The 16,629-nt window shown below is 32.3% G+C and overlaps 3 protein-coding genes and 1 long non-coding RNA gene across 4 annotated transcripts; 2 read left to right on the top strand and 2 right to left on the bottom strand.

Annotated features, from left to right (window-relative positions):
• The first annotated feature begins 723 nt into the window (after nucleotides 1-723).
• On the top strand, nucleotides 724-2,021 carry LOC149094490 (uncharacterized). Its single transcript, XM_089266823.1, has 2 exons — nucleotides 724-1,648; nucleotides 1,727-2,021. Exons 1-2 carry the CDS (start codon nucleotides 891-893, stop codon nucleotides 1,992-1,994), a joined length of 1,026 nt encoding a protein of 341 aa, XP_089122949.1. The 5' UTR covers nucleotides 724-890; the 3' UTR covers nucleotides 1,995-2,021.
• Nucleotides 2,022-4,187: 2,166 nt separating this feature from the next.
• Nucleotides 4,188-6,324, bottom strand: LOC149094489 (uncharacterized). Its single transcript, XM_089266784.1, has 5 exons — nucleotides 6,046-6,324; nucleotides 5,877-5,980; nucleotides 5,729-5,819; nucleotides 4,580-5,346; nucleotides 4,188-4,498 (listed from the first exon to the last, which is right to left on the bottom strand). Exons 1-5 carry the CDS (start codon nucleotides 6,079-6,081, stop codon nucleotides 4,243-4,245), a joined length of 1,254 nt encoding a protein of 417 aa, XP_089122910.1. The 5' UTR covers nucleotides 6,082-6,324; the 3' UTR covers nucleotides 4,188-4,242.
• A 1,533-nt stretch (nucleotides 6,325-7,857) lies between these two features.
• Nucleotides 7,858-9,163, bottom strand: LOC112539228 (uncharacterized). Its single transcript, XM_089266777.1, has 2 exons — nucleotides 8,402-9,163; nucleotides 7,858-8,319 (listed from the first exon to the last, which is right to left on the bottom strand). The coding sequence occupies exons 1-2, from the start codon at nucleotides 9,157-9,159 to the stop codon at nucleotides 8,064-8,066; spliced, it is 1,014 nt and encodes a 337-aa protein (XP_089122903.1). The 5' UTR covers nucleotides 9,160-9,163; the 3' UTR covers nucleotides 7,858-8,063.
• A 1,969-nt stretch (nucleotides 9,164-11,132) lies between these two features.
• LOC112539205 (uncharacterized) lies at nucleotides 11,133-12,990 on the top strand. Its single transcript, XR_016198063.1, has 4 exons — nucleotides 11,133-11,491; nucleotides 11,553-11,812; nucleotides 11,885-12,272; nucleotides 12,352-12,990. It is a non-coding gene; the product is annotated as an uncharacterized LOC112539205 (long non-coding RNA).
• The last annotated feature ends 3,639 nt before the right edge of the window (nucleotides 12,991-16,629 follow it).

Below are 16,629 nucleotides of genomic sequence, written 5' to 3'. Positions count from 1 at the left end.
GCAGATTTGAAGCTCATTTTATAAGTTAAACTTTTCATGGCCAACCAGAAAATGCACTTAAACGTAATGTTTCTGTACAACAGATAAGTTTTAATTTCAGCCAAATCGACCGCTTTCTGTGATTTGATTTACAGTAGTAGCGAGGTTTCATGCGCTTCACAATAAAAAGGAAAAGGAAGGAAGGTTTCGAGGAAAAGTGTTTACTTTCAACGCGATCAATCGACCATTGCAAATCAATATTTCATTATTATTAAACATTAAAATTAACATTATCTGATTATTTTTACGCCATGTTCGGTAACAAACATTGTAATATTTCAAAATAAATAACTTTGTAAATTGTAGATCTGTCGCAAATAAAATATATATTTCAAAAGATGAGTTATGTAAATTCACATCATAAGTGATTTAAAGTTTTGTCAATTTTAGTGGAGTTGCAAATTGAATGTACAATGCAAAGAACAAATTTAACTGTCGGTGCTTTTTCGGTAAGAAATGCAATTATTTAGCTTATATTTTATAAATAATTGTTTGATATTGAAGGTGCCATTTGCTGAAGGATTTGCTGAAGAAGATGATCAAGTTGTTCCTAAATTGGAGTCTCTTAAACGATGGACAGACACTCTCTCGGATTACGGTCGTTTCAAGTAAGAAACTGTTGCGATTCAATTATACATTTGCCAGTACTAACTATTACTATAGATTAATAAATTGTCTTCTTAGCCTGAAATTTATTTTACCCGAGGCAGGACAATTTGGAGTGCTAACGGAAACTGGTTATCATGATGGAGTTTTGGGTTTATTACAAGCCGGGGTAAGCTATGACAATGTTTTCATTTTGTACTCTTAAGTTTTCTGTTTTTTTTATTTCTAATTATTAGAAAGCTGATATGTGTTTATTGCCATTTTCGTTGGATACCCAGAAGGCTCCAGGTTATTTCACTTCAGTTGTGTCAGAAGAAAACTTTTATATCGTTAGCATACGCAATCTGAATAAAGACCATTCAGCTATTATTTCAAGTCTAACATCAGTCACCGTGATTCCTTTAATATTGGCTATTCTGGCCATATTAATATTGGAATTGATTGCTGTCAAATGTTTCAAAATTGAAGCATTAGTGATGGCCATCTTAAAATCCTTTGGCATCTCATTTTACCAAGAATTATCTCACACTTCATCATGCCTCTGCTTGATTCAAATGCTTATCCTAATGTTTCCTGTGTTTATCTTTAATTCTGCATTCAGTACTCAAACGATTGTAGGTACTGCAGACTACAAGATTGATACATGGAGAGATGTTATCAACCAGGGAAAGATACCATTTTTCATTGAAGGCATTTCAATGCACGACTACTTTAAAGCCAAAGTCACTAAAGATTATGCTGATAACTATGAACGGGCTGTTGCTGAAGGGTTAGAAAAACCCTTTCCATTAGGGCCTGTTCCTGCGTTTAAAAGAAATGAACTGATGCTCACTTTTGTTTCTGGCGTTGGAAAGAAACTGGGTCCATTAATAGCTTCTTCATCTAATTTACTTAAACCTAATCAAGAACAATATTTCTCAGCAAAACCTTTTCACAGATCATCAAAAGCTATGCTTTTCAGTCATAATGCTTCCGAATCAATCAGAAAAAGGTTCGATACTATGTGAGTCAATTAAATCAATTATTCAATCATTTTATAATAAATTCCAAGTATTTTAATTTGCATTTTAAATTTTTACAGATCACATCGAATGATTCAAAGTGGGATCGCTACAAAAATAGAAGGAGATATTTACGTTGACTTCATTCTTTCCTCTCATCATGCAACCTCATACGATTTTCACAAATCTGAAGTTCCTCGGAAAGGCGATGGTCTTAATTGGAAACCAGTCAATTACAGTGGATTCTATCAAATATTGCACATATATCTCTTAATATTGTTTCTGATAATAGTTGTTCAATTGTTTGAACTATCCATTGCTTTGATAATCACTCTAGTTCAGCAATAAAATAAAGTTCGGAATGCTTAACAATAATACAATATGGTTACAAGAATTTCAATTGATTCAGCAATTATCTGAAATCTCATATAAAAACAGAATAATTGCAACAAGATTTAATATTGTGTTGTCGTCCTTAAATGTTCTCTTATCCAGTTTTCCACTTTTCACCATAGTTTCCTCTAAAAGAATGTATAAATTTTTAAAGCGTATTTAACCTGGTTCATAGGTTGATATGCAAGATCAAAACTCAATCATCAAGCGATTTTAAACTTGTTTAATCAATGTATTCAGCAGGCATTGGCTGGGATTCTTAGCTCTCTCTAAGCCCAGCATCTAAGAAATTTTTGAAACATTTGGTTACGGTTTATGCAAAATATCAATAGTTCAAATCATATTTATTTAAATCATTTAACGGTTGGATTTTTTTTCAATTTTATTTGCCAAATTGTCCACATCAGAAAACTTTAATCAGTTTAAGTTCCAAATGTTACAAGTTTTTCATTCACTAGAAGGAAATTGGCGAGGGCCATTTTAGGTAGACTGTTAGTTTTAGATACGTATATGTGACAGTTTATTCGACGAGAAAACCTTTTCCCTGAAGAGTCGTCTTTATTTTATGCAATCATTGAATTTAAGTAAAGAAAAAACCAATGATGATTTCAATGAGTGCAACAGAAATCATTTATTTTTCGCAGAACTTCAGATTTGTGAAACTCGAATAAGGTAGTTGGATAAACAAAAGTATTAATTCAATGTAAATATCTCCTTCTAGTTTTTGAACGATTCCACTTTGAAAGTACCATTTGGTATATTTCTCCATCATTTTCTGAAAACTTCAAAATAATACTTTCACATGCAAATATACTGAACCCAATAAAAAAGCCAAAAAATACAATTTTCACAAATGAACCAGAAAACAATAAAAACTTTGAATAATAAATTGCGAAGTAAAGTAACTATTCTGTTCTGCAAATAAACATAAATATGTTATTCCTCAAAAGATCCCTTAAAAAGCGAGGAAAGTGTTTACTTTCAACGCAATCATTTAATTCATTTAATTGACCATGGAAAATGTACTTTTCATTATTATTAATCAATAAAATTTCAAACTAACATTTTCTGATCGTCACATCGATTTGTTCGGCAACAAGTATTGGAGTGATTTTAAAGAAAATTTAAAATATTACATAATATGACAATACAAAGATATATTTGCAATGGTCTAGTGATTAAATGATTGAATTTAAATGAGCAACTTTGTGCGATGCCAAGAAATCTGTTGTGAATAAAATAGGTATTTCACTTCATAGGTGATTCAAAATTTGTGGATTTGGAAATTGTATGCAAAATGCAAAGAACGAATTTAACTGTTGGTGCTTTTTCGGTAAGAAATGCAATTATTTAGCTAATATTCCCGTTTCATCACTAACTGTTTGATATTGAAGGTACCATTTGCTGAAGGATTTGTTGAAGAAGACGATCAAATTGTTCCTTACTCGAAGTCTCTCAAACGCTGCAGCGATTCTCTCGTATTATGGTCCTTTCAAGTAAGAAACTTTTATGATTCTATTGACAGTACTATTAAAACGGATTAATAAATTGTTCTCTTAGTCTGAAGTTCATTTTACCCGACGAAGGACATTACTTGCTATCAATTATATGTTTGAACAATTAGACCTCAAGACAATCAGTTTTGTAATCGCTTGAAATCTGCCTCAAAATACCTTCTCTCGCATTTCAGCCTCGTTTCGCACTCTTTTGAATTTGCTGAAACTATTTTGCTCTCTGTTTTCATTTCATTCTTGCATTTATCAGTCATCTTGGTGGCAAAATTTTCTCTAATAAAATAATAAATTGCTTTTGTTGTTTCTCAAATTCTGCGTTTTCTTTCTTAACATCCATCATAAGGATTTAAATGAAGTGTTGTTTCGGAAAAGACGAGCCTTTCTTTCTAAAGAAGGAGTAAAATAAGTTTCAAGACCAAAGTAAAAAGTATTAATGAAGTTAATGAATGAGATTTTACTTGTCCTATCAGGCCATGTTAATCTTTTTCAAGTTTTTTGAGTGATTGTTTCAAATATTGAAGCATGTTGATTTGGTTCAGTCTAACCGCGATTTCTAACAATGTTTAAACTATGTTCTGCTGAAGATCAGGGTAAATTTTAGGTATTAAACTGTCACCGATGATTGAACGAGAAATTTTCTTGTTCACAAATAATCTTTATTTCATTTCATTTATTAGTTATCATTGAATTTAAGAAGAGCAAAAACCAATGGTGATTTCAATGAGTGCAACAAGTGTTATCAGAATCAATATTAAGACATAAATATAAAATATCTCATGGAATCCACTAAAACTCAATGGTTTCCAAGTGAAGTCATTAATTTTTCGAGGAACTTCAGATTTGTGAAACTCGAATAAGGTAATTGGATAAAAAGAAAGTATAAATTCAATGTAAATATCTCCTTGTATTTTGGGGACGATTCCACTTTGAATTATCCGACGATCCCTGTGAAAATTAAGATAAGCGAAGTTAGATGTTTGGAACTAAATGACGCATTATTGAATAGCGATTAGTAAATAGACTCACTGATTATCAAACCTCTTTCTGATGAGCTCAGATGTATTATAGCTGTAAAGCATAGCTTGCAAAGATTTATGGAAAGGCTTTGCTGAGAAGTAATGTTCTTGATTGGCTTTGGCAAAACCAGACACCAAACTGATGAATGGAGCTAGTTTTCTGCCAACACTTGATAGGAAAGTGACCATCAATTCACTCTTTTCAAATACAGGAACAGGTCCTAATGGAAAGGCTTCACCGAATCCTTCAGAAACGCTACGTTTATAAATATCTTCATATTCTTTGCTAACCGATCCTTTGAAGAAGTCATGCATTGAAATACCTTCAAGGTAAAATGGTATTCTACCCTGGTTGATAACATCCTTTAATGTATCAATCTTGTAATCCGCAGTTCCTACAATAGTTTGCGTACTGAATGCAGAATTGAAGATGAACACAGGAAACATTAGGATAAGCATTTGAATCAAGCAAAGCCATGATGAAGTGTTAGGTAAATTCTGGTGGAATGTGATACCAAAGGATCTAAAGATGGCTGTAATCAATGCTTCAATTTTTAAATGTTTAACTGCAATCAATTCCAATATTAATATGGCCAGAATAGCCAATAATAAAGGAGTCACAGTGACTGATGTTAGACTTGAAACAACTGCTGAACTGTCAATATTCAGATTCCGTGTACTAAATATATAAAAGTTTTCTTCTGCTATGACAGAACTAAAATAACCAGGAGCTTTTTGGGTATCCAACGATAATGACAAAAGGTACAAATCAGCCTTCTGTAATATAAATAAAAATGTTAAGGAAGCATCGAATTTATTATATTAATAATAAATAATAGTATAGTTTTATAATAGTAACACAGAAAAGGAAAAAATGTAAAATAGAAAGGACGAAGGCCAAAACTGTCAAAACTGAAAGAATTAGATTTTGTCTGAATTTTTTATCGACTCTTTTTGAAATACGATAAAATTACAAATTTGCTTATGTCTAAATTTAGGTGAATTTTTATAGTGAAAAGGATCATGCTACTCCGCACAAAATGTATCTTTTGGTTCATTGTTAAATTTTGGTTTCGTCATTTTTCATTATTTTAGCCAAGTTTATGGATTTTCGTATTATTACTCTGATGAACATGATTTGTACATTTACATTACTTACCCCTTCTTGTAATAAACCCAAAACTCCATCGTGATAACCAGTTTCTGTTAGCACTCCCAATTGTCCTTCCTCGGGTAAAATGAATTTCAGACTAAGAGGAAAATTTATTAATCCATCTGAATATTTTGTTCGAATTGAAGTTACTTACTTGAACTGACCAGAATGAGAAAACAGCGCTTGAAATCGTTTAAGAGACTTCAATCTAGGAATTATTTGACCATCTTTCTCAGCAAATCCTCGAGCAAATGGCACCTTCAATATCAAACAATATGTTATTAAACTAATAAATGCACCCAATAATGCAACTCAATGCTTACCGAAAAAGCACCAATAGTAAAATTATATTTTTCCATTTTTAACACAATATTCAAAATTCGATGAGAAACCAATCACAAGTAAAAGTAATAACAAATCTTTAGTCAATCTTCATTGTCATTCAATCACTAGACCGTTGAAAATGTATTTTTCATTTTTAGCGATCATTAAAATTTCATTTCAATATTTACCGATCATTTTGACTTCGCAACTAGGTGATGAGGATACAACAATTACTGGAATAATTACGAAATCTGTTTTCAATTTATATTCTGTTATTATGTTTTGTTTTATATTTGTCCTGATTAAATTGACTGTGAAATTATACCACAATTGTGATATCCTACATAACCGAAATAGAAATCAAAATATGAAAAAAACATTACGTTTAATTTATTTTATTTGTACATATCAATAAAGTAATACATTTCCCAAAATCTATTCACTAAATAATTTCGTTGTGAATAAACAACCTTTTGTACGTAGATGCCAATTGGTCTGTTGAGTAACAAAATTATAGAAATGAATGTTATTTTATTATACTTCGCAATTTTCATTGTTTTCTAATACGCTTATAAGATTTTCATTCAGCATGCAAAAAGTCAATTTAACTGTTGGTGCTTTTTCGGTGAGTCATTAAACTCTGATTGGATTCCCAATTTAATATTCAATGCTATTTGATATTGAAGGTGCCATTTGCTGAAGGATTTGTTGAAGAAGACGATCAAACTGTTCCTAACTTGAAGTCTCTTAAACAATTTGCAGCCATTCTCTCGGATTATGGCCCTTTCAAGTAAGAAACTTTTAACTTTACTTACAATTTATTAATCAATTGTGATTTTTTGGTTTTAGCCTGAAATTCATTTTACCCAAGGAAGGACAATTTGGAGTGCTAACAGAAACTGGTTATCATGATGGAGTTTTGGATTTATTACAAGAAGGTGTAAGTAATGACAATGTTTTAATTTTTTAATTTTAATTTTTCTGTTTTTTATTTGTAATTATTAGAAAGCTGATATGTGTTTATTGCCATTGTCGCTGGATACCCAGAAGGCTCCAGGTTATTTCACTTCAGTTGTGTTTGAAGAAAACTTTTATATCGTTAGCATACGCAATCTGAATAAAGACCATTCAGCTATGATTTCAAGTCTAACATCAGTCACCGTGATTCCTTTATTATTGGCTATTCTGGCTATATTAATATTGGAATTGATTGCTGTCAAATGTTTCAAAATTGAAGCCTTATTGAGTGGCATCTTAAAATCTTTTGGCATCTCATTTTATCAGCACTTATCTCCCCGTTCATCATGGCTTTGCGTGATACAAATGCTTATCCTAATGTTTCCAGTATTCATCTTCAATGCTGCATTCAGTACTCAAGCGATTGTAGGAACTGCAGACAGCAAGATTGACACATTGAGAGATATTATCGATCAGGGAAAGATACCGTTTTTCGTTGAAGGCATGTCAATGCATGACTTATTCAAAAGCAAAGTTACTAAAGATTATTCTGATAACTATGAACGGGCTGTTGCTGAAGGGTTAGAAACATAATAATTGCAACATTATTTAATATTTTTTTCGTCGTCATTAAATGTTCTCTTATCCACTTTAATAGTTCCCTTTAAAAGAATCTGTATAAATTTTTAAAAGCGTAAAAAAAGAGTTAGTCCAACCTGGTTCATAGGTTGATATGCAAGATTAAAACTCAACCATCGAGCGATTTTAAACTTTTTCAATCAATTTATTCAGTAGACATTGGCTGGAGTTCTTAGCTCTCTCTAGCCACAGGATCTAAAGAAATTTAGGAATCATTTGCAAAATTATTCGAGTCTTTATTTAAATCATTTAATAGTTTTTCAATTTTCTTTGCTGAATTGTCCAAATCAGAAAACTTTAATCAGTTTAAGTTCCAAACTTCAAAAGGTTTTTTCATTTGCTATTGTTCGTCATTGTGATTCACTGTTGTTAGTTTGTTCACTTTTGATCTTTGATGATTTTTGTTATTTCATCATTGAATTTAAGTAAAGAAAAAACCGATGATGATTTCAATGAGTGCAACAGTTGTTATTAGTATCAATATTAAGAAATAAATAAAGAATATCTGATAGAATCCACTAAAACTTAATGGTTTCCAAGTGAAATCATTAATTTTTGGAGGAACTTCAGATTTGTGAAATTCGAATAAGGTAGTTGGATAAAAAGAAAGCATAAAATCTATGTAAATATCTCCTTCCATTTTTTGAACGATTCCACTTTGAAAGTCCCGACTAGCACTGCAAAAAATAAGGACAAGCAAAGTTAATTGTTTGGAACTAAATGATGAATTACCGAATAACGATAAGTGAATTTACTCACATAGTATCAAACCTTTTTCTGATGTTCTCAGATGCATTGAAGCTAAAAAGTATAGCTTGCAAAGATTTATGAAAAGGCTTTGCTGAATAATAGCCTTCTCGATTGATGTCGGTAAAACCAGAAACTGAAGTCATTAACGGAGCTAGTTTCTTTCCAACACCAGAGACGAAAGTTATCATCAGCTCCTTCCTTTCAAATTCGGGAAGGCGTCCTAACGGAAAGGGCTTTTCTAACCCTTCAGTTACAGCTCGTTCATAATTATCAGCATAATCTTTGGTTACTTTGGCTTTGAAAAAGTCGTGCAGCGAAATGCCTTCAAGGAAAAATGGTATCTTTCCCTGATCGATAACATCTCTCAATGTATCAATCTTGTAATCTGCAGTTCCTACAATAGTTTGGGTTCTGAATGCAGCACTAAAGATGAATACTGGAAACATTAGGATAAACATTTGAACCAAGCAAAGCCATGCTGAACGGTTATAAAAATGCTGATGAAATGTGATACCAAAGGATCTAAAGATAGCTGTAACCAATGCTTCAAGTTTGAAATGTTTAACAACTGTAAATTCCAATATTAAAATAGCGAGAATAGCCAATAACAGAGGAATCACGGTGATTGATGTTAGACTTGAAACAACTGCTGAGTCCTCAGGATGCAGATCGCGTGTACTAAATATGTAGAACCTGTCTTCTGATATAACGGCAGAGAAATAACCAGGAGCTTTCTGGATATCCAACGGTAAAAGCGAGAAGCACATATCAGCCTTCTGTATTTACAAATGGAAAAAAATATTACAGTCCATTCAAACTGAAAAGGAAAATGTCAATATAGCAAAACGAAGGCCAAAATTTCGTTTTATAATAGATTCACATTACTTGCATCAAGTGCACAAACCTATGCAAAAATTGATACTTTGACACCCGGTAACTTTTAGACGAAGCATTTTCGAAACTAAAGGCTCATATCACGACAAAGGTTCATATCTGACCTATTAGAGTATTTTGAGGTGCAAAAATATTGAAAACTGACGTAGTGTTTGGTAACCTTCAATTGTTAGAATTTTCACCGCAAGCTAAGAAATCAAATTCAATTTCTTGTGACAAACTATCTAACTACGACCATTCCAATTAATTTTTAGTCACCACATTTAGTCAATTAGTATTGTATTATTAGTAATACATTGACTTACCCCTTCTTGTAATAAACCCAAAACTCCATCATGATAACCAGTTTCTGATAGTACACCCATTTGTCCTTCCTCGGGTAGAATGAATTTCAAGCTAAGAGGATAATTTATTAATCCATTTGAATAGTTGGTACTTTCAAAATAATCATAACAGTTTCTTACTTGAAAGGGCCATAATTCGAGAGAATGGCTGCAAATCGTTTAAGAGACTTCAATTTAGGAACAACTTGACCGTCTTTTTCAGCGAATCCTTCGGCGAATGGTATCTTCAATAACAAACATCAAGTTAGTAGACGATAATATTAACCAAACAGTCCATTACTTACCGAAAAAGCCCCAACAGTTAAATTTGTTTTATGCATTTTCAATCGAAATCCAGAATAGCTAACAATCAAAGCTAAGTAACTTGTAAGTAAAACAACACTGTCCTGGAAATAACCATTTCATATTTCAACAGATCTCTTGATGATGAAAGTTTATGATCCGTAAAGTACTGTTGAATAGTTGCATCAGACACTGCTTGAAGATATTGAAATAGATGAAGCGCTTCTGATGATAAATTGAAAACATTTAACCTACTTGATGGTTTGAATATTTTATGTAATATTTGTTGATTCTTATAATTTAACATATTAATAACTAAATAAAGAAACTATTGTTAAATCTTTTCGTAAACTAGTTTATTAAGCTAAATGTCAAAGGAAGCTCTTCTTTTTCATACAAACTTTCGAGATTTGATCATATTGATTGACATTTTGTTGTATAAACCAAAGAGTAATAAGACTTATTACTCTTTGGTATAAATTATCAACATCACCAATTTGGTAATTATTGACAAGAATCATCAAAATCGATATTTTTGTCTGAAAATTTATTATTATTATTGTAACGTTAGTTTATAAGTAGACCATGTTTGATCAAGAAAAGTTTCCAGTTCGTTATTAATCAGCGCACAATTTGATGCACTTTCAACTAATTGACGAAATGTTGTACAACAGTATGGCTTCGACCAATTTAAGCAGCAATTTTTCTCGAAGATAGACCTTGTCAATGTAGAGAATAAATTTGGCCCTTGGCAAATTCACTCAATTCGATTCCAGGAGGCATATTTCAGTTATTTAATTGAACACGGTTTTTTTGCAACAATTAGGCAAATAATTCACAAATAAGGGAAAAATTGAGTTTAAAAGTAGATATTCGAAAAGAGGACAAAAATTGACCCTAAAAACAATTTTCCAAACTTAAATGCATTTCCTAATCAGTTAATTATAAACATCTTTATTTATAATTTTAGCGCGATTCAAAAGACTTTCTTTGCAAATTTAAACCATATCAATCATTATTTCGAAAACTTCAGCATAACTCTTTCCCATACAGATCAACTTGATCCAATAAAAAAAGCCAAAAAATACAATTTTCACAAATGGACCAGAAAACAATAAAAACTTTGAATAAATTGCGAAGTAAAGTAACTATTCTGTTCTGCAAATAAACATGTTATTCCTCAAAAGATCCCTTAAAAAAGCAAAAAAGTGTTTCTTTTCAACGCAATCATTAATTCGTTTAATTGACCATGGAAAATGTACTTTTCATTATTATTAATCAATAAAATTTCGAAATAACATTTTCTGATCGTAAATATTATCTGATTAACTTGTTCGGCAACAAGTATTAGAGTGGTTTTAAAGAAAATTTAAAATAGCACACAATATGACAATACAAAAACATATTTGCAATGGTCTAGTGAGCAAATGAATAAATTGAAATAAACAACTTTGTGAATTGCCGAGAAATCTGTAGTCAATAAAATAGGTATTTCACTTGATAGGTGATTCGTAATTTTGTGGATTTGGAAATTGTATGCAAAATGCAAAGAACGAATTTAACTGTTGGAGCTTTTTCGGTAAGGAATACAATTATTCAGCTAATATTCCCGTTTCATTACTAATTGTTTGATATTGAAGGTGCCATTTGCTGAAGGATTCATCGAAGAAGATGATCAAGTTGTTCCTAACTTGAAGTCTCTTAAACGCTTTGCAGCGATACTCTCTGATTATGGTCCTTTCAAGTAAGAAACTTTTATCATAAAAGTTTTATGATTCTATTGACAGTACTAATAAATTTTCCTCTTAGCCTGAAATTCATTCTACCCGAGGAAGGGCAATTGGGAGTGCTAACAGAAACTGGTTATCATGATGGAGTTTTGGGTCTAATGCAAGCCGGGGTAAGTTATGTCAATAATACAAAAAACCAAAAACTTTAAATTTTAATCTTTTTTTGTATTCACAATTGTTAGAAAGCTGATATGTGTTTATTGCCATTGTCGCTGGATACTCAGAAGGCTCCTGGTCATTTCACTTCTGTCGTATCAGAAGAAAACTTCTATATATCAAGCATACGTAAGTCACTAAAGATTATGCTGATAACTATGAACGGGCTGTTGCTGAAGGGTTCGAGGAACCATTTCCATTAGGACCTATTCCTGTATTTAAAAGAAGGGAACAGATGCTCACTTTTGTTTCTGGTGTTGGAAAGAAACTGGGTCCATTAGCAGCTGATTCATCTGATTTACTCAAACCTAATCAAGAACATTACTTCTCAGCAAAACCTTTTCATAGATCATTACAAGCTATGATTTTCAGCTATAACGCTTCCGAATCCCACCGCAAAAGAATGAATACGCTGTGAGTGAAGCAACTACTTGTCATTAAATCACTTTAAATCAAATCCCAAGTATCTTATTTTGCTTCTTGATTTTTACAGATCTCGTCGGGCTCTCCAAAGTGGCATTGTTACAAAAATGAAAGAAGATACTTACGTTGACTTTATACTCTCTTTTTATCCTGCAACCTTATACGACTTTCATAAGTCTGAAGTTCCTCGAAAAGTGATTGATCTCAGTTGGAAATCATTAAATTACAGTGGATTCTATCAAATATTGCATTTATTCCTCTTCATGTTGATTCTGCCCATAGTTGTATTGCTTATTGAGTTTGTTGGTTATGATGGTGAATTCAAGAAGGTTGAGATGAATCAAATAAAACAAAACACACGGTCAATATTCAGACCAAACAGACATAAAGTCAAAATATTTAATTTAAGTAAGTTTATTCAAAATTGTTAAAGATGATGAAGAAGCAATGACAATTCAACTTTAGTAAATTAACATCAAGGAGGTCAATACTATAATGATACAAAATCTAGTTAAGCTCAAAAACAGACTGAATACAAGACAAAGATACACCATAAGTGTTAAGGTGACATTTTAGGTATTTATAGTAGGGCAGGTAAGACAGCCCTTTTGAGTCCTCGGTGAGTAAGAGTTTGTTTGACGGTTAAGGTAGATGAGTGGAAGAAAACCAGGAATGTGAGTTCCTCTAGGGATTTGTGTTTGTTGGTAGCAAGAGGTTGAAAATAGCTTAAGCAGGTAAAAATGGTCAAGTTGAAGGGTCAAAATAGCTTCTAGGTTTAAGGGGTGAAATTAGGTGTTGTAGTTAGTTAGAGTAGGGTAATAGTAAATGATTAAAGAAAGAATCAAGTTATTAGGTTGAATGGTTGAGGTACAGTGGACACTTTCCCTAGGACTTTTGAGGGTTCATAGTTCATGGAGAAACTGAGGTTTTCTCATGAACTATGAGTCGTACAGGTAAACAAATGTTACCACCAGATTTGTCTCAACGAGAGGAAGCTAGTGATATGTAGAAATATCAAGGAATATCAGAGGTTCCTTATTCAGTAGCTTCATATGGTGAAATGTATGGGAAAAGGTAAAAATAAGGGTTTTTCATAGTTTACTCTAAGATGACTTATCAGGTCAAAACTAATTATTAATCATTAAGTTCATGATGATGAACTATGACTGATTAAAGTGTTAAATATTAGTCAGAAACATTATTGGTGATGTTGGAAGATGAAACGAGAAAAAGTGAAAAAAGTCAAAAATTGAAAATGAATTTAGATTAAAGGTAAATCATGACTAATAAGTCAAATTGAACATTTAGAAAGATAGAATGGTTAGTTCAAGTTATAATAAATCAAGTAAAGTTGATATTTTCAACCAACAGCCTCCCTTGCTAGGAACAAACACAATTAACTAATGTTGAGCAAATTGATACATTTGCTTAAATTTACTGGTGTTAAAGATTTGGTTAACATATCGGCTGGTTGTTTAGTTGTTGGAATGTATTCAATTCTTATTTTACCATTTTCTTGGTGGTCTCTAATAAAATGAAATCGCATATCAATATGCTTGGTCAGTTTCGGTGCGCAACTATTTTTCGATAAAAGGATCGCTCCTTGATTGTCGCTGTAAATTGTGATTGGAGTGGTCAAATTAACATGTAATTCGGTCAGTAACTGAATGTACCACAAAACATCTTTAGTGCATTCACTAATTGAAACGTATTCAGCTTCAGTGGTTGATAAGGCGACACTTTTCTGGAGTCTTGAAGCCCAAGAAACTGGTGAATCTCCAAGAGTCACAGTGAATCCATTTGTAGACTTTCTTTTAACGAGATCACCACCAAAGTCAGAATCACAATAGCCATGTAATTGAAGTTCAGGATTCGGATAATTGTAGATGATGCCATAATCAGTTGTACCTTTAAGGTACCGGAAGATTTTCTTTATTGCTCCCCAATGAATGTCATTATAACACGAATTAAATTGACTTGCTTTGTTGACCTGGAAGGTAATGTCAGGACGAGAGATGATGGAGAGGTACAGAAGAGCACCAACAGCCTCTTGATATGGAATCGATGCATCAGGTGGATCATTAGTTGCAATTAGTTTAATGTTAGGATCGCCAGGAGAGCCAATCGGTTTACAATTTTCCATATGAAATCTTTTGAGTAATGATTTGATGTAAGCAGATTGCTTGATTTTAATTGATGATCGATCCGGACTCTGAACTATCTCCATACCTACAAAAACTTGAGGAGATTGGAACTTCATGTCGAAAGCTTTTGATAAAGAATTAGTTAATTTTTCAAGTTCATTTTTGTTAGTACTAATGACAAGTCCGTCGTCAACATAAATGACACAAATAGTTAGTGCATTTTGATTGTTAACAAAAATACATTGATCAGCTTTACACTGAGTGAATTTATGGTTAGTAAAAAACTCAACAATTTTTGCATTCCACTGACGTGGAGCTTGTTTTAGGCCATACAAGCCTTTTTTCAATTTCAAAACTTTACCACTTTTATCATCGAACCCAACTGGTTGCTGCATATAAATTTCTTCATAAAGATCACCATAAAGAAATGCAGTTTTGACGTCGAACTGTAATAAATACATTTTGTTAGCAGCAGCAATTGAAAGTATTGCTCTTATTGAGTCGTAACGAGCGACTGGACTGTAAGTCTCAAAATAGTCGACTCCATATTTTTGAGAGTAACCTTTAGCTACCAATCTAGCTTTAAATCTCTCAATAGTTCCATCACTTTTACGTTTGATTCGGTAAACCCAACGACATGAAATTACTCGTTTACCTTTTGGAAGCTCAACTAAATCATAAACATTGTTATCGTTTAAAGATTTCATTTCATCTTTCATTGCGTTCAACCAATTTGCTGAATCTACTGAATTCATTGCTTCATCGAAACTCAATGGTTCTAAAACATTATTAGAAATAGCAGCAAAACATAAGTTTACAAATGAATTTTCTTTCAGATTAAGGTTTGTCAGTTCATCCTCATCAAGTGGATCATAAATTATTGTCTCATCACTATCAGAGTCGTTATCATCTTCATTTTCATCTTCATCATTGACTCCACATAATTTTGTCAAGTTAACAACTTCATCATTATTAACACTGTCGATTGTAGCTTCACCATTGTCATCATTTTCGGAAAACTTGACATTACAAGTTACACTAATTTTGTTTGAAAACGGATCGTAAACACGATAGTTTTTTGTTGATTCGGTATAACCAATGAAGATACATTTCTTGGACTTTGCGTCCCACTTCTTTCTCTGTTGATCCGGTATTTTGACGTACACAACACAACCAAAAACGCGAAGATGGTCGTAACAAGGTTTTTTATTGTACCAGAGCTCATAGGGTGTTATCCCTTTATGTTTTTTGTTAATTACTAAATTCATTACATAGACAGCAGTGTTCATTGCTTCGGCCCACAGTCTTTTAGGTAATTTACTCGCGAACAACATCGATCGAGCTAATTCAGCAATCGACCGATTCTCTCTCTCAATCAGTCCATTTTGTTGAGGAGTATAAGGACAACTCAACTCGTGAGTAATAACATTGTTTTTCAAAATCGTTTCAACTCTACTATTAATAAACTCTAATCCATTATCGGATCTCATTATCTTCACCTTCGAACCGGTAACCTTTTCAGTCTCCTTAATATGTTCATCAATTTTTGCAAAAGTGTCTGATTTGTGGGTAATGAAGTAAATTGAACGAAAGGAACTGAATTCATCTTTTATTACTAATGCATAATTTGAACCTCTAATTGATGAAACTTCCATTGGACCAACTAGATCGCAATGAAAAGCTTCACCAACCTTTACTTCTCTAGGTACAGCAGTCTTGAATGACTTTGAACACATTTTACCTTTCATACATCCATCACAAACAAATTTATTAGGGTCACAATCAATCTTAATTTTAGGTAACAAACCTTCTTTGGACATTTCAATGATTTTATGGACGTTAACATGTGCAAGTCTTTTATGCCACTCACTTAATGAAGAATCTCTAGCAATCAAAGCAAAATTATTCTCATCTTTTCGTGTCTTCAAATTTAAAACAAATGAATTACCAACGGGTCTACATGTCATTAAAATTTTACCCGTCTTACTATCAGAAATTTCAGTTCCCTCTAATGAGGAGAATAACTTGTAACCTTTCTTCATTGCTTGCATCCATGAGAACAAATTGAATTTACCAAGTCGAGGAGTAAACAATACATTCTCAAGTTTACACTTATTCCACTTTTCACCATCAAAACATTCAGCTAATACAGTACCTTTAGCAATACCAGTAATTTTATTTCCATCTCCAATTGTCAAAGGTAT

The sequence above is a fragment of the Tetranychus urticae genome, chromosome 1 (assembly GCF_039701765.1).
Source record: "Tetranychus urticae isolate SD_2017Ah chromosome 1, NJAU_TeUrti_SD_1.0, whole genome shotgun sequence".
In the NCBI taxonomy this organism is placed as follows: Eukaryota; Metazoa; Arthropoda; class Arachnida; order Trombidiformes; family Tetranychidae; genus Tetranychus; species Tetranychus urticae.
This window is presented reverse-complemented; position numbering and strand designations above follow the sequence as displayed.